Consider the following 24,623-nt stretch of genomic DNA (forward strand, 5'->3'; position numbering starts at 1 on the left):
ATGTATAAAAATGTCTCTGATTTCTGTGTATTAATTTTATATCCTGCCACCTTGCTGAATTCGTTTATTAGGTCCAGTAGTGTTTTGACTGAGACTTTAGGGTTTTCTATATACAGTATCATATCATCTTCAAATAATGATAGTTTTACTTCTTCTTTTCCAATTTGGATGCCTTTTATTTCTTCTTCTTGTCTGATTCCTGTAACTAGGACTTCCAGTACTATGTTGAATAAAAGTGGTGAAAGGGGGCACCCCTGCCTTGTTCATGATTTATCATATGACCTCACTCATTTGAGGAATCCAAGGAATAATGAGAACAGAGGAATGAAATTGAGACAGAGGAGGGATCAAAGGGACCAGAGGAAAAGAGGACAGAGGGAAAGGGGATGATAGGATGGGAAAACCTGAAGGGAAGGGGGGAGGGTGCTGTAGGGAGGGGGGCAAGGGAGCTGTTGAGGGGAATAGGGGGGAGGGGGGATGCATTTGGGGTGACCCTAGAATCTATGTAAACACAATTAATTAAATTAAAAAAATAAAGAAGAAAAAGAATAAAAGTATGTATTACCATAGAGTGCATATTCTGTAATTCAAGATTACCATACTTCTAGTGAAAGCTCTTACTATTAACTGTAGGACTTTGTTAATATAAAAATCTTATCTTGCATATGAATGAAATCATATGGTTTTTAGCCATTTCTGACTGACTTATTTCACATATGTGGGATATAAAACTGAAATTCACAGACACAGACAAAAATATGGTGGTTACCAGAAGGGATGGGAGTGTGGAGGGGGAGTAAAGGGTAAAGGAGACCAAATATATGATGAAGGAAAATTATTTGACTTTGGATGGTGAACACACAATACAATATACAAATCATATATCATAGAAATGTACAGTTAAAACCTTTATAATCTTTTTAGTCAATGTCACCCCAATACATTTAAGAAGAAAGATAAAAATTTTATTCTTTTTTCTTTTCCTTTGTTGTGTGTGTTGGAACCCAGCGAATAAAATTACATTTTGGGAATTTATCTATAATAAGTAAAAATAAACTTAAATAAATGTATAACAAGCCTAAAAATTTATGCTAATTTTTACTAATTCTATTTTAATAAATATGCAAAACCAGCTAATAGTCTAAACTAATAGGCAATCAGTGAAGGTTTGTGAGGCAAAAATGAGATAATGATTTAAAAAAAAACTTTGTGGCCACAAATAAATCTTGAGATTATCCAGATGTCTGATACTAAAGTAGCTGACCATTTTGATTTAGATGGAGTCCAACGGTGGAAAGGTGCCTGTTCCACCTCTTTTCACAAAGGTAATATATATGTAAATATATACATGTATAGATTTATACCTATATTTTCTATTCATGAGTAGATGTTTGAAAGTGGGTGATTCTGGGCAGTATAAATAAAGAACATCTACATAGAGGACAAGTATACCTACCTCAGTTGTAGGAGAATATAGTATCTAGTTATGCCATGATGTATATCAAAGAGTTCTTTTAAATATATTTTTGTTGTCTTTCACACTCTTAAACTGCTTATTTACTATAGTAATATCTTTTATGAAAACAGCTACCATCATTCTGAAAACAAAAATCAAACCTCTTCTTTAGGACCTATTAAATTAAAAGCATTTTTATTCTTCACCACTTTATCACCTTTTCAAGTCTGAAGGTAATTCTCAATATGCTTGGAGAAGATTATGGGTACACATAAAAAAAGAGATAAATAAAATACTGAACAATTTAAGGAGTTTAAAAAGGGCCAGTTTTATGAATATAGTGCAATTTAAAAGAAAACAGTATTAGGCCTGACCTGTAGTGGCGCAGTGGGTAAAGCGTCGACCTGGAAATGCTGAGGTCGCCAGTTTGAAACCCTGGGCTTGCCTGGTCAAGGCACATATGGGAGTTGATGCTTCCAACTCCTCCCCCCTTCTCTCTCTGTCTCTCTCCTCTCTCTCCCTCTCTCTCTCTCTCCCTCTCTCTCTCCTCTCTAAAAATGAATAAAAAAAAAAAAGAAAACAGTATTATAAAATTTCACAGAAAATTAAGTTTGCAGTAGTGAGTTAATTTCCATGATAGAAACATGAAAAATCATGCATATACCAAATTTGAAATTAAGATTACTTTTCTTATTTTAATAGGTTGATTTTATATTTTGATAATAATTAGAATGGTATTATATAATTACATCTTGGGAAAATGTATTGACATAGTTAGCCAACTTCTAGATTTTATGAAGACAGAAGTGTAGCTGGGAAGGAAGTTACAGAAACTCATTCAGAATGTTTTTTATTTTTGCTTTCAATAATGAAATATGTAATAAAAATATTTTAAATTTTTTGATTCTTAAATTACTTATTCTTAATTTTAATATAAAATTACCTTTTTAAATGAGCAATATGGAATAATCTTCGAAAGGGAAACAAAAAGCAAGGATACATATAATTAACACTATTTATTTATTTATTTTTACATTTTACTTTTTAAGCCTTGTATTTACTTTATAAAAATTTATATATTTATATGTTTGGGTTTTTTTATTATTATTATTTTTTACATGGACAGAGAGAGAGAGTCAGAGAGAGGGATAGATAGGGACAGACAGACAGGAACGGAGAGAGATGAGAAGCATCAATCATCAGTTTTTCGTTGCAACACCTTAGTTGTTCATTGATTGCTTTCTCATATGTGCCTTGACCACGGGCCTTCAGTAGACCGAGAAACCCCTTGCTTGAGCCAGAAACCTTGGGTCTAAGCTGGTGAGCATTTTTATTTTGCTCAAGCCAGATGAGCCCGCGCTCAAGCTGGCGACCTCGGGGTCCCGAATCTGGGTCCTTGGCATCCCAGTCCAACGCTTAATCCACTGTGCCACCGCCTGGTCAGGCTATTTATATGTTTTTAACTTAATATTTTCTTTTTTACTTAAATATATTTCTTAATTTTTTAATTACAGTTGACATACCATAATATGTTTCAGCTGTACAACTAAGTGATTGGACATTAGATAACCTATAAGTGATGATTCCAATAAATCTCATAGCCATCTGACACCATACATAGTTATTACAATATTATTGCCTATATTCCTTACGCTGTACTTTACATTCCATGCCTGTTCCATAGCAACCAATTTGTACTTCTTAATCCCTTAATCTTTTTCATCCATCTCCCCAACCCTCCTCCCATCTGACGCTGTCAAAATATTCTTTGCAACTATAATCTGTTTCTGTGCTGCCTGCGCATTTTTTATTTTTAGATTCAGTTGTTGATAGATATGTATTTATTATTTTATTATTTATATTTCTGACCTTTTTGTCTTCTTTTTAAAAAAGATCCTTTAACATTTCATACAATACTGGTTTGAAGATGAACTCCTTTAGTGTTTCTTGTTTGGGAAGTTCTTTATATGTCCTTTGATTATAAATAATAGCTTTTCTGGGTAGAGTAATCTTGGTTGTAGGTCTTTGCTTTTCATCACTTTGAATATTTTTGATTGAATCAAAATGATTTTATTTGTTTTTGTTTTTTATTTTGTTTAGAAAAATAAATTTAACAGGGTGACATTGATCCATAAGAGTATATAGGTTTCAGATAAATGTTTCTATAGTGTTTGAACTGTTGATTATCTTGTATACCCATAGTCAAATCATTTTCCATCATCTTATATTTGTCCCCCAATACACCATTTCCCCTACCCCTTACCCTGCCCATCCATTCCCCTGCCCCCTGGTAACCACCTCAATTTTATCTATGTCCATTGTCTCAGTTTTAGATCATCCCTATGTGTGAAATCATACTCCCTTCTGACCTGAAAAGTTTCTATTGAGAAATCTGCTGATAAACTTTTGCAATTTCCCTTGTAGGTAACTGTTTTTATCTTGTTGCTTTTAAGATTCTCTTTTTGTCTTTAACCTTTCATATTTTAATTATAATGTGTCTTGCTGTGGGCCTCTGGGTTCATCTTATTTAGGACTCTATGGTTGTCCAGGACTTGTATATCTATATATTTCCTTTGCCAGGTTATGGAAGTTTTCTGTCCTTATTTTTCTACATGTATTTTCAATTCCTTGCTCTCTCTCTTCTCCTTCTGGCAGCCCATGATGTGAGTGTTGGTACACTTGAACTTTTCCCAAAAGCTCTTTACACTATCCTCTTTTTTTTTTAGAGAGAGAGAGAGAGAGATAAAGGGAGAGAGATGAACATCAACTTCCAGTTATGTCACCTTAGTTGTTCATTGATTGCTTTCTCATGTGCCTTGACCTCAAGCCAAGCCAGTGACCCCTTGCTCAAACCAGTGCCTTTAGGGCTCAAGCCAGCCACCTTGAGATTATGTTGATGATCCCCCATTCAAGCTGGTGACCCTAGGATTTCAAACCTGGGACTTCAAACCTGAGACATCAGTGTCCTAGGCAATGCTCTATCCACTGCATCACCACCAGTCAGGCTATACGATCTTCATTTTTTTGAATTATATTTTCTTTTTGCAGTTCTGATTGGGTGTTTTCTACTTCCTTGTTTTCCAAATATGATTTGATCATCTGCTTCATCTGCTTTACTGTTGATTCCCTATAATGTAGTCTTCATTTCAGTTAATGTAGTCTTCATTTCTGACTGTTTTTTTTTTTTTAATGTTTTGTAGTTCTGTTTTTATGTTTTCTTTTTGTTGAAGTTCTCCCAAAGTTTATCTACTATTCTCCTAAGTTCATTGGGCATCCTTATAATCAGTTTTTCTTTTTTCTTTTTTCCATTCATTTGAGAGAGAGACATCAATTCATTGTTCCACGTAGTTGTTTCATTTAGTTGTGTACTCATTAGTTGCTTCTTGTACATGCCCTGACCAGAATCAAACCTCAGCACACCAGGATGATGCTTCATCCACTGAGCAACCCAGCCAGAGTCTATAAACAGTGTTTGGAATCCTGCATCTAGACGATTGCTTGTGTTTATTTTGTTTAGTTTTTTTCCAGAGTTTTGTTCTGTTTGTTCATTTGGGACATGTTTCTTCACCTCCTCATTTGAGCAGCCTCCCTATGCTCTTTTCTATGTATTAGGTAGAGTGGCCTTATGTAGTAAATGTTCTGCAGGGTCCAGTGACACAGCCTTCCTGTTCACCCAAGTTGGTCACTTCACGTGCACCTCTCCACACGTGGGCTATGTACCCTCTCCTGTTGTAATTGAGCCTTGATTGCTGTTGTTCATCAATGGGAGATATTTACCCCCAGACAGAGTTGCAGCCCCAGAGCAGGACTTATTTCAGCTGTGCTCTGGTGCCCACTGAGTGTGTCATTTATAATGGTGATTGGGTAGTGCTTCCAAATGGATCTGAAGCTGGCCACAGGGTGCACTGGCTCTGGGACCTCTTGCAAAATTAAGGCCTAGGTCAACCACCACCATTGATCTTCTCCAGATGACACAGCATGAGCTAAAAAGCAATGTGCAGCCGGCTGCTGCTTGTGCTGAGCTTGGAGAGGACAAGTTGCAAACTAAGGCTGGCTGCCTCTAGTGCTGGGCTAGGGGCCATTTATCAAGAGGTACAAGACATTCTGAGGGCAGCTGTTGCATGTTTGGAAATTTTAGGAAAATGTAACATAAGCTAAGAGAGGCCACCCATATGGAAAAGCCACTAGAAATAGCTTGTGTGGGTCTACAAGTTGATTAGAGTAGTCTCAAGGAATTACCAGAGTAGGTAAGTGGTGCTAACCCAGTTGATGGAGACTCAGATATGGAACCAGCTTGCAAGTTCGGTAGGGGTAGGCTCAGTAAAGGAACAATGGCCTCTGCCAGCACTTTGATCTGGCAGAAAGTTACCCGTTCTACTTTCGAGCTCATGCTAGACAACTCATTTCTTTTCCATATGTCCCTGGTTCCTGTAGAGCTGCTGCCCCTACACTGAAGCTCAGGGAGTGAGTCTTACTATGTCCATACATGGGCCCTTTAAGAGGGACTGCTTGGGACTCCAAAAGCCCTCTGTCTCACTTAACCACATTTTTGCTGATTTTTACAGCCAGAAGTATGGAGATTTCTCTTCTGGCACTGGAACCCTAGGCTGGAGGCCTGGTATAAAGTCAGAACCTTCCCACCTCAGGGGAAACTTCTACAGCTGATATATTCCTTCCAATTTTTATCTGCAACACATGGGTGTGGGACCAGCCCTTCTGCATCCTTAACCCTCCTTTTAGTCTCATTGCTTCTTCTTTATATTTTTAGTTATATAGCACTTCTGTTCAGCTAGATTTTAGTTGGTTCTGAATGATGGTTATTCTGTAGTGTAGGTGTTTTGATGTGGTTGTAGGAGGATGTGAGTACTACATTTACCTACATAACCATCTAGACCAGAAGACCTTATACTTTATTTAAATAGTTGTTCCTCCACTAACAGTATAGGGAAAAATGGATATTGACATTCTATAAAAAATGTTTACATTTTAATTAATTTACTATATTTTATTTCAGTCTTCTGATGATTTGATGATGAATACTGAATATTTACTCTTAACAAGTATGAAAAAAATATAAAACATGAAGCTAAATAGTCTTCATTTTTCCTCTTTAGACCTCAATTTTCTTATCTGTAAAATAGTCCTGTTAACATTTTTTTTAATGGACTTGTTATTGAAATTATATTATAAAGCACATGTGTAGGTATTCTGGAAAACTAAAAGGAAAAAGATGAATTTAAAGTTCTTTAAGCGATTGCAATATCCATTTCAATTTGTTAAATAATTAAACCCATAATTAACTTTTTCTTTTTTTTTTTTTTTTCTTTTTTGTATTTCTCTGAAGTTGGAAATGGGGGAGGCAGTCAGACAGACTCCCGCATGTGCCTGACCGGGATCCACCCGGCACGCCCACCAGGGGGCGATGCTCTGCCCATCTTGGGGCGTGGCTCTGCAATAATCAGAGCCATTCTAGTGCCTGAGGCAGAGGCCACAGAGCCATCCTCAGCGTCAGGCAAACACTGCTCCAATGGAGCCTTGGCTGCGGGAGGGGAAGAGAGAGTCAGAAAGAAAGGAGAGGGGGAGGGGTGGAGAAGCAGATGGGTACTTCTCCTGTGTGCACTGGCCGGGAATCGAACCTGGGACTTCCGCACACCAGGCCGACACTCTACCACTGAGCCAACTGGCCAGGGCCTAAACCCATAATTAACTTTTAAAGGAATAATTTTCTGTATGCCTCTGAGAAAATAAATTACTGCTACTCCTCAAATCCCAGTGATGTAATTTTGCTTAGAGTTATGGTTTCATTTGTGAAAAATCCAAAGACAAATAAGCAAGCATTCACACCGGAATAATTACGTGACAGAAAAAAAGTAAGAAAATTTAGCTTCAGAGCTATTGTTGTTTAACCCTATGGGATACAAGAATACGTATTTAAAGATAACCTTAAGCTGACTTAAAAAAAAACAACAATACCTCAAAAGAAAACTTAATAAAATATTAATAGCATAAACCTATTTGATGTCCACCTTATCTTTGCAATGACAAAAATATATTTGTTTTTTTATAAAAATACTTCAAGTAACATTTAAAATTTTTAAGTGTAAGTTTAAAAGATTTAATTTTGTGTCTTTAGAAAACATAATACCTATTTTAGTGTCAATATTTTTTACTGTAGGGAGCTTTACAAATAAGATATTTCTAAGAGCTTTTTCTAAAGTTGGAAGTGAATCAGAATATAATACTGTTTAATGCTGAAATGTCACAAATAAGGTATTTATCATTTTAAAGATAACTTGCTAAACCTAAGTCATTAAAAAGTGATTATATTCTCAAAAGAATAATCAATACTTAATAAGAAATACTCAAGATAGGTCCTTGATGAAAGCAATAGTGTTTTGTTTTTTTTACCAAAACCATACTTTTCTAAAATTTTAAAATGATAAAATAATAATTTAAAATATTTGTTAAATTTTTACTTAGTGCTCAGCACTAAGTGCTAGAACTATTCGATAGCTTATTCATAGCAATCATTTCATAACCCAAGACCCAGTTTGTGGTGGCTGCTGTTTTTAGAACTGTCCCTATTTTAATAAAAAAAATCTCCAGCCCTGGCCAGTTGGGTCAGCAGTAGAGCATTGACCTGATGTATTGAAGTTCTGGGTTCAATTCAAGTCAGGGCACAAAAGAGAGGCAACCATCTGCTTCTCCACACCTCCCCCTCTGCTCTCTCTCCTTCTCTCTTTCCATCTCTCTCTATTCCCCTACTGCAGACACAGCTCTATTGATTCCAGCACGTGGGCTTGGTTGCTGATGATGACTCCCATTGAGTTTGAGTCTCCATGGAGCCTCCATGGAGGCGCTAAAAAAAAAGCTTGTTACTAGCAGCAGCCCCAGATGGACAGAACATGGTCCCCAGAGGAAGGTTGCCAGGTGGATCCCAGTCAGGGTGCTTGCAGGAGTCTCTGTATCTGCCCTACTCTCACTTAAAAAACAAACAAACAAACAACAAAAAAAAAAACCCCAGCCTTAGAGAAGTTAACTGACTCACCTAAGAACATACAGTAGTAAGTGATGAAGCCAAGATTTTCTGACACCAGATCCAGTGCATTTAAGAACAAAGCAAGATTTCATACTTGAGAAAAGTAAATGGGGATTAATATAATAGGCAGATATATCATCACTAATTAGTGAGATTTATTGCTTACAACTATGTCTGCATGTGAGAGGAACCTAAAGACAGTAAGAGAGGGATGGCTACTTTAAAGCATGAAGATCATGGAGTCAATATATTATCCCCTGGGGCAGAAGTCCAATCGCATTTGTTCAACTATTCTTTTTGGAGCTTTGGTTTTGAATCATGTACTGTTTATCTAAAATTACTAGAAAAAAAGTTTATATAGATATGAAACTTAGTCATCTGCAGAAAATATACTAGCATTCAGACATGTGTGACATATTCTGATATCAGCCCATTAGTGATAAATTCAAAATAAGAATAATTATATTAATTCTTTTGGATAAAAATTTATTTGAGTCATTATTAATATGTTTGACCTAACTTTTTAAAACTTAGTACTTAGAAAAACTTAATTTTACATATACAGCATTTTCTTTAGAAGTGGTTTTTTCAAACTCAAATTTTTATCTGTTTCTGTATCTCACTTGTTTTCCACATCAGTAATTTAGTGAGCATGCCATATGATTTCACTAAAAAAAGAAATTATAATTTTATAATGATATGCAAGCAAATTTTAACTCAATCATGTTAAAAATAATCTTGAACAATTCTATAAAATTGTTCTACATAATCCTCTTTTTTCCCTTTAGATAACACAATATCAGTAGTTTACCCGATTTCTTTCCATTGCACTTATTTTCCTATCTACATGGTCATAGTTCTGTAGTCTACCTCATATACAGCCACTGGCATGGAACCCTAAATTTATTTTTGCTATATTAATCCCTCATGCCATTTTTACTTTGTCAGTTATGATATCCTATCTTATTCGCAATCACATTTTTCATGGATACTGTCTGTATGGCTTTTGGAATTCCTGCAACTACATGCTAAAGAAAAGTGACTTCCTTCATATCCTACTTTCGGAAAGGTCATAATACCATTACTCTTTCAAAGTTTGCCTCTTGTTGAATATAATTTGTTAAAGTACTAACTAGAAAGATACAAATACACATTTATTCTAAAATAATTATTTTAAAAATATTCATACATAGATATTTAAAAATGTATTCTCTGTCAAAGCAAAGAGCTTGAAGCCATCATTTGCAAATTTAAGTCTTAAAACTAAAATAATTTATAAAGAACATTTATTTAACACTTTTCTAATAGGAATTTAGACTATATTTTCCTTTTAACAAAGTGATGATCTATTAATGATGTTGACATTCTGATAGAGAACAGCTACTAATATGATAATATTCATTATCTTTCCCACGGGGAATCAGAACTATATTGGAGGGAAGAGTTTCCTAAGAGATTTTATCTAAAAAGTTTTTGTAAAACGTAATTCAAGTCACTATTATGTCAATTGCTTAGAATATCATTTGAAACCCAGGATATTGCTCTCAACAATCACGAAATGAAGTCTTCTAGGGATTCTCCTTATTCTTGTGTTTTTAGTTGAATATTTCTCAGATAAGATTTATTTTTAAAATAACTGTCTAAACTTCTCTAATGTGAGGTTTAGTATATTATTATTATTTTTTAATTTTTTAAGATACACTTTTTAATAGTCTTGGACTTGGAGCAGTCATTGGCCTGGGAGTTGCAGCACTCTTGCTAATCCTTGTGGTAACAGATGTCAGCTGCTTCTTTATTCGACAATGTGGGTTATTAATGTGCATCACCAGGAGGCTGTGCGGGAAGAAAAGTGGCTCCAGTGGCAAAAGTAAAGAACTCGAAGAAGGAAAAGCTGCATACCTGTGAGTATCAACATCTGCATCACATTACATTAAAAAAATGCCACTGTCAAACTTGCGTGCTTTATTCAGGGTTTTGTTTTTCCTAGCGGAGTAAATGAGTTTAACTATAAGACCACTGGGCACTGTTCCAGCTGATTTCTGATCCTAAATCTATATGACCTTAAATATAAAATCTTATAGATAGAGCAAGTGACTTTGTAAAGAGACTACTGTATTAAAAAATAAACTTTAAAATGGGGTCTATGGTAAAAATTTTACTGTCAAAATTTTAAATATTGATAAGTAAATAGGTAAGTAGAGGAAGGAAGGAAGGAAGGAAGGAAGGAAGGAAGGAAGGAAGGAAGGAAGGAAGGAAGGAAGGGAGGGAGGGAGGGAGGGAGGGAGGAGAGAATCATACAATTATATTGGTTATAATTTTTCCTATCCATTTCTTAGTTTATATTGAATAAAAGAAAGACATCATTTATAATGTGAATTAAAAAGTAAGATAAATTGACCTGACTAGGTGGTGGCACAGAGGATAGAGCGTCGGACTGGGATGCCAAGGATCCAGGTTCAAGACCCCAAGGTTGCCAGCTTGAGCGTGGGCTCATCTGGTTTGAGCAAAAGCTCACCAGCTTGGACCCAAGGTCACTGGCTTGAACAAGAGGTTACTCGGTCTGCTGAAGACCCGCAGTCAAAGCACATATGAGAAAGCAATCAATGATCAAATAAGGTGTTGCAACGAAAAAACTAATGATTAATGCTTCTCATCTCTCCATTCCTGTCTGTCTGTCACTGTCTATCCCTCTCTCTGACTCTCTGTCTCTGTAAAAAAAAAAGTAAGATAAACTGATTTAACATAAATTATGTCCTTGTCCACAGTTGTAAGAAATGACAAGCTTCAAGAGTGTCTATATAGAAAATGTATGCACTATGCAATAGATAATTATAGATTTTGAATTTACTCCTCCAAATTTTGATCAAAAGAGAACCATATATTAGATTTTGAAGTTCTCTGTGACATTTTATTTAATTAGACAATATATGAATTCAGAGAAAATATACAGAGTTGAATTTTGTAGAAAGTCTTCTTGTCTTGTAAAAAGTAATTAAGAGTTTTTGATACTTTTTTGTGGTCTTTAGATACATTTGAATAAAATCTCAAAAGTAGAACAGTAGTTCATTCTTTTTATTGTTGAGTCTTTTCTGTTTATTTTTCTATGCATATATTTATACGTATATGATCACATACATTATCTTCTAGCTTAGGGATATAAAAGAATTTATTCTGCATGGCTGTATTCTTTTTCTATCCCCAGTGAGGAGGCAGAGAGACAGACTCTCACATGCATCCGACCGGGATCCATCTGACATGCCCACTAGGGGACAATGTTCTGTCCATCTGGACCATTGCTTTGTTGCAACCAGAACCATTCTAGCACCTGAGGTGGAGGCCAGGGAGCCATCCTCAGCGCCCAGGCCAACTTTGTTCCAATGGAGCCTTGGCTGTGAGAGGGAAAGAGAGAGAAAGGAGAGGGGGAAGGGTGGAGAAGCAGATGGGCACTTCTCCTGTGTGCCCTGACTGGGAATTGAACCCAGGACTTCTACATGCTGGGTGGATGCTCTACTTCTGAGCCAATCAAGGTGGTTAACTCTTTCATGGACTGGCAAAAAACTTCTGGTGAACCAGCACTGGTCCATAGACTAGCTGTTGAAAACCACTGGCTTGTATTATTTGGGGCTAGAAATGACGAGCATTTCTTCAAGCCAATCAATTAGTTTCTTAATCGTTTGAGGCTTCTATTGGTTTCTCCCACCAAACAATCAGATCCTAGGCTAGAATGACAGGCCTCTGTGGTTGATATCTTGGCTTTCATAGTGCATGTGTTAAAGGGGAAGCACAGAAGTACCTCCCCCCATAGTCTGGGGATGGACAGATTGTACCCCAGGGGAAACTGAAAAACTGGCCTTTCCTCCCTACACAGGGGAGGTGATGATAATCCCCTTAGTGGGGCAAGAATGCAATCCCCCAGAGTGTCTGAAACTGCAAATACTATAATTTCCTAGTAAAGTGAATGCTGTAACTTCCTACTAAAGAATGCTTCCCAGTTTTATTACTCTGTTTGATTCCTTCATTCCTAGTTTATTATGCTCAATGTCTGTTTTCCTCTGCTTCCTTCCATGTTAATATTTAGCTACCTACATTAACAGTATGGTAACAGTATGTCCCAGAGGAACTGAAGTCTCCACATACCCTTATTCGGGGTGGTCATATTTTGTTATCTGTATTACGAGTGCATATTTTTTACCCTTACATGTCTCCTACCCTTCATCATCAAATTACTTTTCTTGTTTTTCTTAAGTTTATTTAATTTCTTCAGATACGAAACTTTGCAGTAAATGTTTCACTATCCACAATTATGATAAATTACACTTACTCTTGTATTTAAGAAATCTGAAGCCTGACCTATCATGGTACAGGGGATAAAGGGTTGATCTGGAATGCAGAGTTCACTGGTTTGAAACCCTGGGTTTGCCTGGTCAAGGCACATTGGGAGTTGATGCTTCCTGCTCCTCCCCACTTCTCTCTTTCTTTCTCTCTGTCTCTCTTTCTTTCTCCTATATAAAATGAATAAAGTCTTAAAAATCTTTAAAAAAATAAATCTGGCCCTGGCTGGTTGGCTCAGCGGTAGAGCGTCGGCCTGGCATGCGGGGGACCCGGGTTTGATTCCCGGCCAGGGCACATAGGAGAAGCGCCCATTTGCTTCTCCACCCCCACCCCTCCTTCCTCTCTGTCTCTCTCTTCCCCTCCCGCAGCCAAGGCTCCATTGGAGCAAAGATGGCCCGGGCGCTGGGGATGGCTCCTTGGCCTCTGCCCCAGGTGCTAGAGTGGCTCTGGTCACGGCAGAGCGACGCCCCGGAGGGGCAGAGCATCGCCCCTGGTGGGCGTGCCGGGTGGATCCCGGTCGGGCGCATGCGGGAGTCTGTCTGACTGTCTCTCCCCATTTCCAGCTTCAGAAAAATACAAAAATAAATAAATAAAATAAATAAAAAATAAAAATAAATCTGATAAAGATTATGTAAATGTAAAATTTTAAATGAAAATATCTTGCATATATGTTAACAGTATTATTTTATCTAAACTATTGAATACATAAAAATGTTAAAAGTCAATGATCATATTATAGTCAAAATCATTCAAATAAACTCAGAGACATTTAAACATATACGGGGTGGGGCAAAAGTAGATTTACAGTTGTTCATATGGAAATTAAACAATAATAAGTAATAATACAAGAACAAAATGAATTTTTATGTACAACTGTAAACCAACTTTTGCCCAACACTGTATATAAATTTTATCTTTAAAATTTGAAATAACAATTTTAATAAGAAAAAATTATAGACAAAATGAAATTTCTACTTTTTCTGAGTGAAAATATGGTGAAATGAATTTAAGTGTAAAAAAGAAAAAATTTTAATGGTATTCTCAATCTGATCATGTTGAATTTATTTGTGAAGAGGTGGGATTAGATGGACATTTTAAAATATATTTCATAATGTATCCATCTTTACAATATGTAGATAAGAATGTTTTTCTTTATTTTACTAGGAAAGATGGATCAAAAGAGCCAATAGTGGAGATGAGAACAGAGGATGAAAGAATTACTAATCATGAAGATGGAAGCCCAGTAAATGAGCCAAATGAAACCACACCACTAACAGAACCTGAGTATGTAGATTGAAATGCTTAACAATTTCTGGATAAGTATTTGTAAAATAATAATGCATTATTATTTTAGTAAATATTTACAAATATAATCATTTGTGAAAATTTTTGTTGTTTTCAATGAAACTACACATGAATATCCAAAATCCATTTTCTCTTCAGACATTTCACATGAAAACTTTGTATCAATGTCAGAGAAAATCTATTCAAACATATATTTATAATTTTATACTAAAATGTCTGAAAAACTGAGTCAGATTTTTTACACTAATTTCACTCTTTAAGAAAGTAATGCATTGAAAATGTTTATTTTTACTGAAATAAAGATGTGTCAGGAAATTAATCATTGTTTTGAATATAAATATGACAGTGTAAAATAGGAATAAATAGTGTGAAATGTACACAGACTTCTTTTTAAAATAAGAATATATTAAAGAGCAGAATAAAATACTGTTAAACTGTCATTTAATGTTTATATAGTAAATGGTGCTTGGTCTCCATTCAGGAATAAGTTATTTACATCTTTCTGCATCCATCACAGCCCTACCTAATACCATAGTAGGTATTTTTAACTAAACCCTTAGAGAATGAACGTGTGCCTAGTTTGATATACATAAAATTAAAATGATTTAAACTGAAGGTGTTATAAGAAGTAGTAGTACAGGGAGTCCTTGGATTAGGACAGTCTCGACATACAATGTTTCAAGGTTTCGACACTAACTCCTGGAAAAACTTTTAAAAAATTGAGACATAATATTTCGGCTTACGTTTTTAGCATTGTACTTACAGACTACATGGGGAACTAGTTTGGTTGCGTGCGGCAGAAGGATATGCAGTACAGAGTACAGTTTCAGCATATTTAGGTCGTTTTCCTTCTTCTGTGGCTTAGTTGTGTTTTTATGCTCTAGATTATGGTTTTATAACTGTGTTAGGGTAGGTAAGTGACTTAGGCTAGGGTATGTTTTGACTTACACCAAAATTTGGGTTATGTCACTGTCGTAGGAATGGAACTGTGTGGTAAGCCAAGGACCCCCTTAGTAGTATTTTATTGAATATATATGTAACACTAATAAAAACATGACTAACACTCTATTCTTTAAATACTGCTCACCAAAATGTTTTATTGATTTTTAAAACAAAAATTTCATTTTCTGTGCCACGTAACTTTTCCCTTGCAGAAAAATTTGATTTAGGCTTCTCATCTTAAATCAAATTCTGAGTGTTGTCATAATGAAAGAAAAACGATTTGTTTCAGAAATCCCTTTTATTCACTGTCAAGGGATAGAGATTATTAATATTTACGTAAATATAAGGTATTACTCTGGAGTTAAAATTTCAGTATAAATTCTCAGGGCATTTTTAGTGATTGCATTTAGAATTATTACATTCTAATTTGAAGTTAGCTCTAGAAGTAACAATGAGCACAAGTGAGTATTTTCAGAAATTATAAATCTTCAATGAAGCAAAAAAAATTTTGTATATTAATTCTTATTTTCAACATTATATCAATGTGTATGAAAATGAGTTAAGAAATATCTGCATATAAGAAATATATTTTAAAACAATCTAAAAAACAAAAAGACATTATTTAATAGCTACTTTGGGACTCAGAAAAATATACTCAATAAAAAATTGGAACATTAATAGTAATCTTTTTAAAAAATTGCCATAAACATAAGTCACAGATATTTATATGTGTCAAAACACACCATCCACAAATTATTGAGAACACTGGGTAATTACCAACTCAGTGCATGGTTTGTTGATTTAGAGATATATTCACCCTATGTTAACTTCCTATGCCAGCTCCAAATTTCTCTACATTTTGATACTAAAACTGACCCATACATTTTACAATATTTTTGAGTAAATGTTTTCAGTACTTAGGAGTGGGAGAAAGGAAGAAATATGACTGCACTATTTATAATATACATAAGATAGCCTGCTTGGGACCAGGCTCCATTGGAGCAAAGTTGGCCAGGGCACTGAGGATGGCTCCATGGCCTCCGCCTCAGGTGCTAGAATGGCTCCAATTGCAGCAGAGCAACGTCCCAGAGGAGCCGAACATCACCCCCTAGGGGGCTTGCGAGGTGGATCCTGGTCAGGTGGGTGCATGTGGAAGTCTGTCTGTCTACCTCCCCTCAACCCCCACCGCTTCTCACTTCAGCAAAAATACAAAAAAAAAAAAAAAAAAGACAGCCTGCATGGTAGGTACAAAGTAGATGTTACTTCATCCCAGAAATATATCTGACTAGTTTTTGCCTATGAATTACTTTTGATTGGTTCAGTTTCACACAGTAGTTTTTATCTTCAAAATAAAATGAATTATGCACTCATTCCAGAATATGAAATAAATTGCAAATAATTCCCAGAGAAACTAGCATAGTAGCTTGTACTCCTCCATAAATCAAGGAATTTAAAGTCACAGTGGTGAACCGGATTCTATCTGTAACGTAATTTTTTTGATGTGGAAAAAATATTTTGTCATAGGAAGAAAAATACCACCAAAGCCATATACACAAAATGTAATAGTAAACCATTGAATTTAAGAATAGTAGTAAAAACTAGAAATCTTGATTCATTGTCATCATAATAAGATTTATGAAGCTATCTCAGTATTGAATAATAAAAGTTGTAAATGATAGTATATACATTACTTAAAGTTAAAGATGTACTTGTAATCCTTTTACTCTTAGAATATATTCCAGAGAGAGTGAATGATCAAACTATGATATATTAAAAGTTACATACTAAATTACTTTTACTTGTTTCTTTGTTTTTTACTCCTGTAAGATTTTAATGACAAATATTTTTTTATTTTTCAATTACTGCTTGCATTTAATATTATTTTGTATTTGTTTCAGATGTACAGCATAGGGGTTGGAGAATCATGTGTTATATGGAGTAATTCTAATTTCATTTTGTGTGAATTTTAACATTGGGCAAATTAATAAATATATTTGAAAAACTTTTGCTGTTGTTTCATAGGTAACAATTAGAAACAACTTAAGCCTGACCTGCGGTGGCACAGTGGATAAAGCGTCGACCTGGAAATGCTGAGGTCGCCGGTTCGAAACCCTGGGCTTCCCTGGTCAAGGCACATATGGGAGTTGATGCTTCCAGCTCCAGCTCCTCCCCCTTCTCTCTCTCTCTGTCTCTCTCTCCTCTCTCTCCTCTCTCTCCCTCTTTCTCTCTCCTCTCTAAAAATGAATAAATTAAAAAAAAATTAAAAAAAAAAGAAACAACTTTAAAAAGTACTTATAGGCCATGGCCGGTTGGCTCAGTGGTAGAGCATCGGCCTGGCATATAGGAGTCCCAGGTTCGACTCCCAGCCAGGGCACACAGGAGAAGTGCCCATCTGCTTCTCCACCCCTCCCTCTCTCCTTTCTCTCTGTCTCTCTCTTCCCCTCCCGCAGCCAAGGCTCCATTGGAGCAAAGTTGGCCCAGGCGCTGAGGATGGCTCTATTGCCTCTGCCTCAAGCACTAGAATGGCTCTGGTTGCAACAGAGAAATGCCCTAGATGGGCAGAGCATCGCCCCCTGGTGGGCATGCTGGGTGGATCCCGGTCAGGCTCATGCGGGAGTCTGTCTGACTGCCTTCCCATTTCCAACTTCAGAAAAAAAAAAGTGCTTATAAATGATAGACAAATAAGAAGAAAATAATAAGAGTGAATACAGACCAATTTTTTTTTTAAGTGAGAAGCAGGAGGCAGGGAAGTACAGACAGAGTCCAGCATATGCCCCAGATCAGGATCCACCCGGCAAGACCCCTACAGAGCAATGCTCTGCCCATCTGGGGCCACTGCTCTGTTAATTGGCAACTGAGCTATTTCAGCACTGGAGGCAAAGCCATTGAGCCATCTTCAGCACTTGGTGCCGAACTTCTCGAACCATTCTAGCCATGGCTGTGGAAGGGGAGGGGTGGGAGAGAGAGATAAGGGTGAGGAGGAGGGTGGAGAAGCAGATGGTTACTTCTCCTGTGTGCCCTGACTGGAAATTGAACTTAGGACTTCTGCAAAACGGGCCAATGCTCTACCACTGAGCCAACTGGTCCAGGCCAAACAGAGACCAATTAAAGAAAAGAAACAGTAAATATTTTAAAAAGGAAGAAAACCCTGTAATATCTTTATTTGCATTAATTTGAAAAGAATATTGCCAATTCATCCAACTTCTGAAGTTTATATAACAGAATACAGCAGCAACTATTGATTGTTTTTACTAGAAAAACTGAAGTACTAGTTAATCATCTACTTGGCAAATAAAAAAGTTTTGATGCTTTAAAGTTCCAAAACAATTACATTTTTTAAAATAAATTTTTCTTAATTTTAATGGGTGACATCAATAAATCAGGGTACATATGTTCAAAGAAAACAACTCCAGGTTATCTTGTCATTCAATTATGTTGCATACCTATCACCCAAAGTCAAATTGTCCTCAAATTGTCCTCTCTCACCTTCTCTCTCGTTTTCTTTGTGCCCCTCCACCTCCCCCTTCCCCGCTCCCTCCCTCCCCCCCCCCCCCCGTAACCACCACACTCTTGTCTATGTCTCCTAGTCTCATTTTTATATCCCACCTATGTATGGAATCATGCAGTTCTTAGTTTTTTCTGATGTACTTATTTCACTTTGTATAATGTTATCAAGATCCAACCATTTTGTTGTAAATGATTCGATGTCATCATTTCTTATGGCTGAGTAGTATTCCATAGTGTATATGTGCCACATCTTCTTTATCCAGTCATCTATTGAAGGGTTTTTTGGTTGTTTCCATGTCTTAGCCACTGTGAACAATGCTGCAATGAACATGGGGCTACATGTGTCTTCATGTATCAATGTCTCTGAGTTTTGGGGGTATATACCCAGTAGAGGGATTACTGGGTCATAAAGTAGTTCTATTTTCAGTTCTTTGAGGAACCACCATACTTTCTTTCATAATGGTTGTACTACTTTACATTCCCACTAACAGTGAATGAGGATTCCTTTTTCTCCACAGCCTTTCCAGCACTTGCTATTACCTGTCTTGTTGATAACAGCTAAACTAACAGATGTGAGGTGGTATCTCATTGTAGTTTTGATTTGCATTTCTCTAATAACTAATGAAGATAAGCATTTTTTCATATATCTGTTGGCCATTTGTATTTCTTCCTGGGAGAAGTGTCTGTTCATGTCCTTTTCCCATTTTTTTATTGGATTGTTTGTTTGTTTGTTCTTGAGTTTTATGAGTTCTTTGTATATTTTGAATATTAGGCCCTTTACATTATTTGCTATGTTTATTCCTAGGTATTTTATTTTTTTGTTGTTGCAATCATGAAGGGGATTATTATTTTAAAATTTCAGGCCCAGATGGTTATACTAGTGAATTCTATCAAACATTTAAAGAAGACTTGGTTCCTATTCTACTCAAAGTCTTCCAAAAAATTGAAGTAGAAACAATACTTCCAAACACATTTTATGAGGCCAACATAACCCTCATACCGAAACCTGGCAAGGATGGCACACACAAAAAAAAACAATTACATTTTTAATGTTGTCAACTCATTTTCAAATTTAAGCAACCCTTTAATGAATGATTTGGTGCATCTAAATTTACAAATGTATTATTTTGTTCATCATTTTGCATCACACCACATTTTTTCAATAAATAAATTGTTTAATCTCTTTTAGCATATTTTGTCAATTTTATTTTAACAAATATGATTTATTTTATTCTACTAATTATACCAAATTTCCTTCTACAAAATAGTAAACAGTAACTTAAATGTTAAGGGATACCACTTAAAGTACTGAAGCAAATGAAGTGTTTATTTTTATATTTCCTTCCAGAAAATTGCCTCTAAAAGAAGAGAATGGGAAAGAAGTCCTAAATCCAGAAACTATAGAAATTAAGGTTTCTAATGACATCCAGTCAAAAGAAGATGACAGCAAAGCATAACACCAGCTTGCAGAGGCTTGAACGATGTACAAAGAGCATTTGGATTGCAGTGACCTTATGACCAAAACTATTCCATTGACCTTAATTTCTTGGGAAACTCCTAGCTTGGAATAGCTTGTACACATATACATAGAATCAAATACTCCTGCCCATAATCCATTTTCTATGTTGTTGCTGTTGTAGTTATTGTTGTTTATTTTGTTAAGAAATTCAATATACAGACCTGACTGGCACCAATACTTGGGTATTAATTTGACTCTATGATTGAAGAACTGCAATATATTAGATATCTAAAGTCCTTTACTTCTTAAGAACTATATTTTATACCACAACCTCTCCAACAAACAGGTTTAAATAAAAACAAGACAATACAAAACTTTGTGAGGTAAATGTATAAGAAAGCCCTGCATGTTTTTAATCCTACCTTGGGCAAAGAAATTATGAAAGTGGATTTCGGTTTAAGATGAAAACACTTAATAAAGGTTACCCTATTTTTATTAGGGGATTTTCAGGGAATTTGGGCTTGTGAGAGCCAGCTATCTTTAGCAGATATTAAAAATTGAGAGAAAAAAAATTGAGAGAAACTTTGGAAAACTCTTTTTAAGGTATAATTACATTGATTTTTTGATAGACTGAAGTGCCAGATCAAAATTGTTACCCACTTGAATAAATATCAGTTGAATATAAAATTAGTTAGAAAGATTCCAGAAATTTGTCTTTCAATATACCATAGTCACTCACAACAGATTACATACACACACACACAAATGTATTGCAAGTAAAAATAATATTTATTTCTGCCCTCAGCTTCAAGTAATAAAGTAAATTGAAGTAAGAATAATATTAATGTTGTCTTGATATATTTATAAATATGTGATTATCTTTTAAATTAAATAATTTCTTCTAAAAAAGGTCTTAGCATTCCAATACTTCACACACCATGCCTTCAGATACATTTTTTTTGCCCATTGTTTTAGATAATCTCTATTTAAAAATTAATTTATCAAGTGTTATAGATCAATTGTAAATGTAATTGATTAATAGAAGTTAAAATCCTTAGTTTGGTGAAATTAAGGAGTAATTAACATTTAAACATGCCATGAAAGTGTAGATGCAAAAACAGTTGAATTACTACTCTCTTTTTATGCTGGATGTTGTAGTTAGAAGTCATTTTAAGATTTTGATAGACAACTTTGGTTGAAGAAATCCCTTACCTATTCAACATGAACTTTCTAATATTACTCATTAGGGTCTGTACCTGAATAAAATAATTAACTTCCAAGCTATGCAAGCTCCCAGGGGTAAAAGACTAAAACACAGTTTCCACTTCTATGTAAGGTTAAAAAAATGTATTTTTGATTATATATTTACATACCATTGGGAGCAAGTTTTTAGGTTATTTCTTACCCTAGAGAGCCAAAGGTTTCTTTAGGCCACATCACATTCATAAACTTTAGTGTTTCAGGTGGTATTACATCTCAAATGTTGACTGGTTGGGGGATGCCTTGCAACAGAATATTGGAGGATAGTTTTAACAGTGAGAAGTGACCTGCTTTAGGGGGTCTCTTTATAGAGAAAACTGGATGAATATTTAATGTAATGTTAATGCCATTTATTTAAGAGCATATATATAAGGAGAGACAGTTAACTACTTTATCAAAATTTTGGTAATCAGAAAGACAGAATCTGCCCACCTGCATGTTTGGACACTAAATCTCCAGTGTCATTGCCAGAATTTATAGGATTAGGAGCAGAAATATCTCCTAGTTATCTTTTCTGGCATATTCTAAAGAAAAGGAAAAGACATCTGTGCCTACCTAAGAATTTTAGTAGGAATTATCCAATTGGTCTTTTTGATGGATTCACTACTGTTTAAGTTATGTTTTTTCTCACCTGTTAGCTTTATTTTACTGTTGTTTATCACCTTTAGTATAAATTATACTAGTCACAATACTTGTGCAAAATAAATGGGCTTAGTAAAGTGTCAGTGAAGCAATAGCCATGAATGCTAACTTTTCCTGGGTAGGGATACCTGATTTTAAACTAGTGATGGTGAAAGAATTAGAAAAACTTAGAAAGCAATTTAGCATGTTTACTCTGATATGTGTGCTACCTTTCAAAAGCAGAGAAATCATAATACTAAACAAATATTTTTGTTTTTCATTATTAATTTGAAAGTTCTGTTTCATTTCTTTGGACTTTCAATGTAAAGCAATTTACATTAAAAAAATTATATATATATTTGCTGTTGCAATTCTTGCCACTAATGGTGAGTAACAATCTGAAGTTAACAAGTAATCTGAAACTAACTGTAGACAGATTGTTTCAAGTGTACTGTTTCAATTGTCCGAGTGGTCCTTATCTCTTGTCCTTGAAATGTATGCCATGCAGGAGCAAGGCAATACTGTGATAAACTTTTTTTAAAAACATTTTTATGTAATGATCCAAATTCTCTTTCATAAAAGTTTCCATCTAAGACATGGATGTTAGTATTTGTAAAATATGAATAGAACTGAAATCATGTATCCTGTTTTTCACTAAACTTATCCATTTAACTGTATAAATGTTATTTTTACTGTCTGAGAGTACTCTTAAATGTTATTATCAAACGTCAAAAGAGTGGACATAATATAAGTACATTAAATAATCAGAAACTATGGTACTTTAAACAAAGAAGAAAAGGTATCACTAAAAAATGGTATTTCTTGATAGGCTATGTGCAATTAGACAATGACAATCTATATTCAACAACATATAAGAGGAATCAGTAATATCAGCATTTTAACATGTTTTGCTTTTGAAACTGGCACAAATTAATGTGTTAATGTATTTTAAATAATTTGCAAAGAAATTTAATTAAGAATTTTAATTTCTATAGGTTTATTTATAGTTTCTTTGGGTCAACATATTGCCATTCTTTTGATACTAATGTTTAACATTCATGTTCGAGTTTGCTTTTCTTTTTAATATTAATGACTATATAAGCATTTTCAAATACTATTTTATTCATGAAAGTTTACATGACTCTTAGTCTTTGAATTAAACATTTATATAAATAGGATTTTATTAATCAAATTATTTATTTGAGTGCCAATAATTAATTATAATTTTATAATCATACCTTTATTTTATGCTTATTTTAAATAATTAAAATGTATTTGTGCCTTTAGATTAGCCTGAGTCTGCTTTTTAAAAGAAAAAAACACAACTGCAATCTTTATTGATATATTTTGCTTTTATCTGTGACAACTGAATAATACTGTCTTAATTACATTCAGTGAATAAGCTTAATTCAAATTTCTTTACCTTAAATACAAAATCTAAATATAGCAAATTATACTGTGCAATTTATTTCCACTTATGACAAAACAGTTCTTTTGATGCACACACAATATATACTTAATTTGTTCTATATTGTTGTTCTAAACAATAAATACATTCTGGATGTTGTTGAAATTGAGTATTACCAGTTGCAAAAAAAAGCAACAGATGACTTTCCAAAATAAGGTAAATTTTTATGGTGTCACTTGGGTTAACATTATTCCTGTTATAATTTGATTTGGGACCACAAATCATCCTTTATTGTTGAGAAGATAATCACTAATGAAAAATTCTAAACTGAGGTTGTAAAAAGAAAAATCTCCATCTCTGACTTTAAAAAATATTGGAATAACATATTACAATTACTTATTACAATTGCAATGTCTTTTTTCATGAAGAATAATGTAAACACAATTTCAGTCCCTTATGGAGGTCTTTTCCATTATGGAGGTCTTTTCCATAACCATCTTCAGAGTGCTTATTCAACAAACTTCTGAGTAGCTGAAGATATTTTTTTAAATGAGATTGTTTGAATTATTTATCTTTAAAGATAAAAGATTTGCATATTATTAACCCTTTAAAGCATTATTACATTTTATCTCACATTGAAATTGCATATGGATGTATTAGCATATGCTAAAGCTAAACTGTGGAAGGTCACAGAAATGAAGTACTTCAATCCTAAAATGAAAACCTTGTAAGAAAGTATTCAACTCATGGGCTTAATAATGTTCTGAGATGAAATAATATGTGTATATGAGAAAGTTATAAAAGGGCATATATGTAATAGTTGCTGAACAAATATAATTTCCTTCCAGTTCCCTTCTCTCCTTTTTTAAAAAATTGCATTTACCTCTGTAGATACAGCTATTTCCAACATTATACAAGAATACTAACTTATTAATTCTTTCCCCTCATATACTTTTATTATATACATAATAATATTTATTTGGTAACAATTTAATTTTATTAGAAAAAAATAGTTCATTATTTACTGTAGGGTTTTGTCAATGACTTAAATTTATTAGTTGTTACCCTAGCTTAAATTTTTTAAGTAATTTTTAGGATTTAGGAAACATGATGTTCATAATTATTAATATAAAAGTTTCCCATATAAATTTAATATTGCCACTTTTTTATTTTTTCCTGAAATAAAAACATCTTTTTGCATCCAGTTTTAGCCTTCCTTGGGAAAATATTAGCAAAGCAATGACTGTTGGAGCATTTCAAATCACAACCAGGTATAAGGGAATAGAGGAGCAGA

General features: G+C 34.5%; 1 protein-coding gene across 1 annotated transcript in view; it reads left to right on the forward strand.

Annotated features, from left to right (window-relative positions):
* The window catches only part of NCAM2 (neural cell adhesion molecule 2), a 562,390-nt gene extending 538,204 nt beyond the window's left edge, over positions 1–24,186 (forward strand). The window contains exons 16-18 of the mRNA XM_066369923.1: positions 10,192–10,396; positions 13,992–14,111; positions 19,930–24,186. Coding sequence (XP_066226020.1) covers positions 10,192–10,396; positions 13,992–14,111; positions 19,930–20,038 — 434 coding nt within the window. The 3' untranslated portion in view covers positions 20,039–24,186. The remainder of the gene's footprint in view (positions 1–10,191; positions 10,397–13,991; positions 14,112–19,929) is intronic.
* Positions 24,187–24,623: the final 437 nt, after the last annotated feature.

Source organism: Saccopteryx leptura, chromosome 2 (assembly GCF_036850995.1).
Source record: "Saccopteryx leptura isolate mSacLep1 chromosome 2, mSacLep1_pri_phased_curated, whole genome shotgun sequence".
Lineage (NCBI taxonomy): Eukaryota > Metazoa > Chordata > Mammalia > Chiroptera > Emballonuridae > Saccopteryx > Saccopteryx leptura.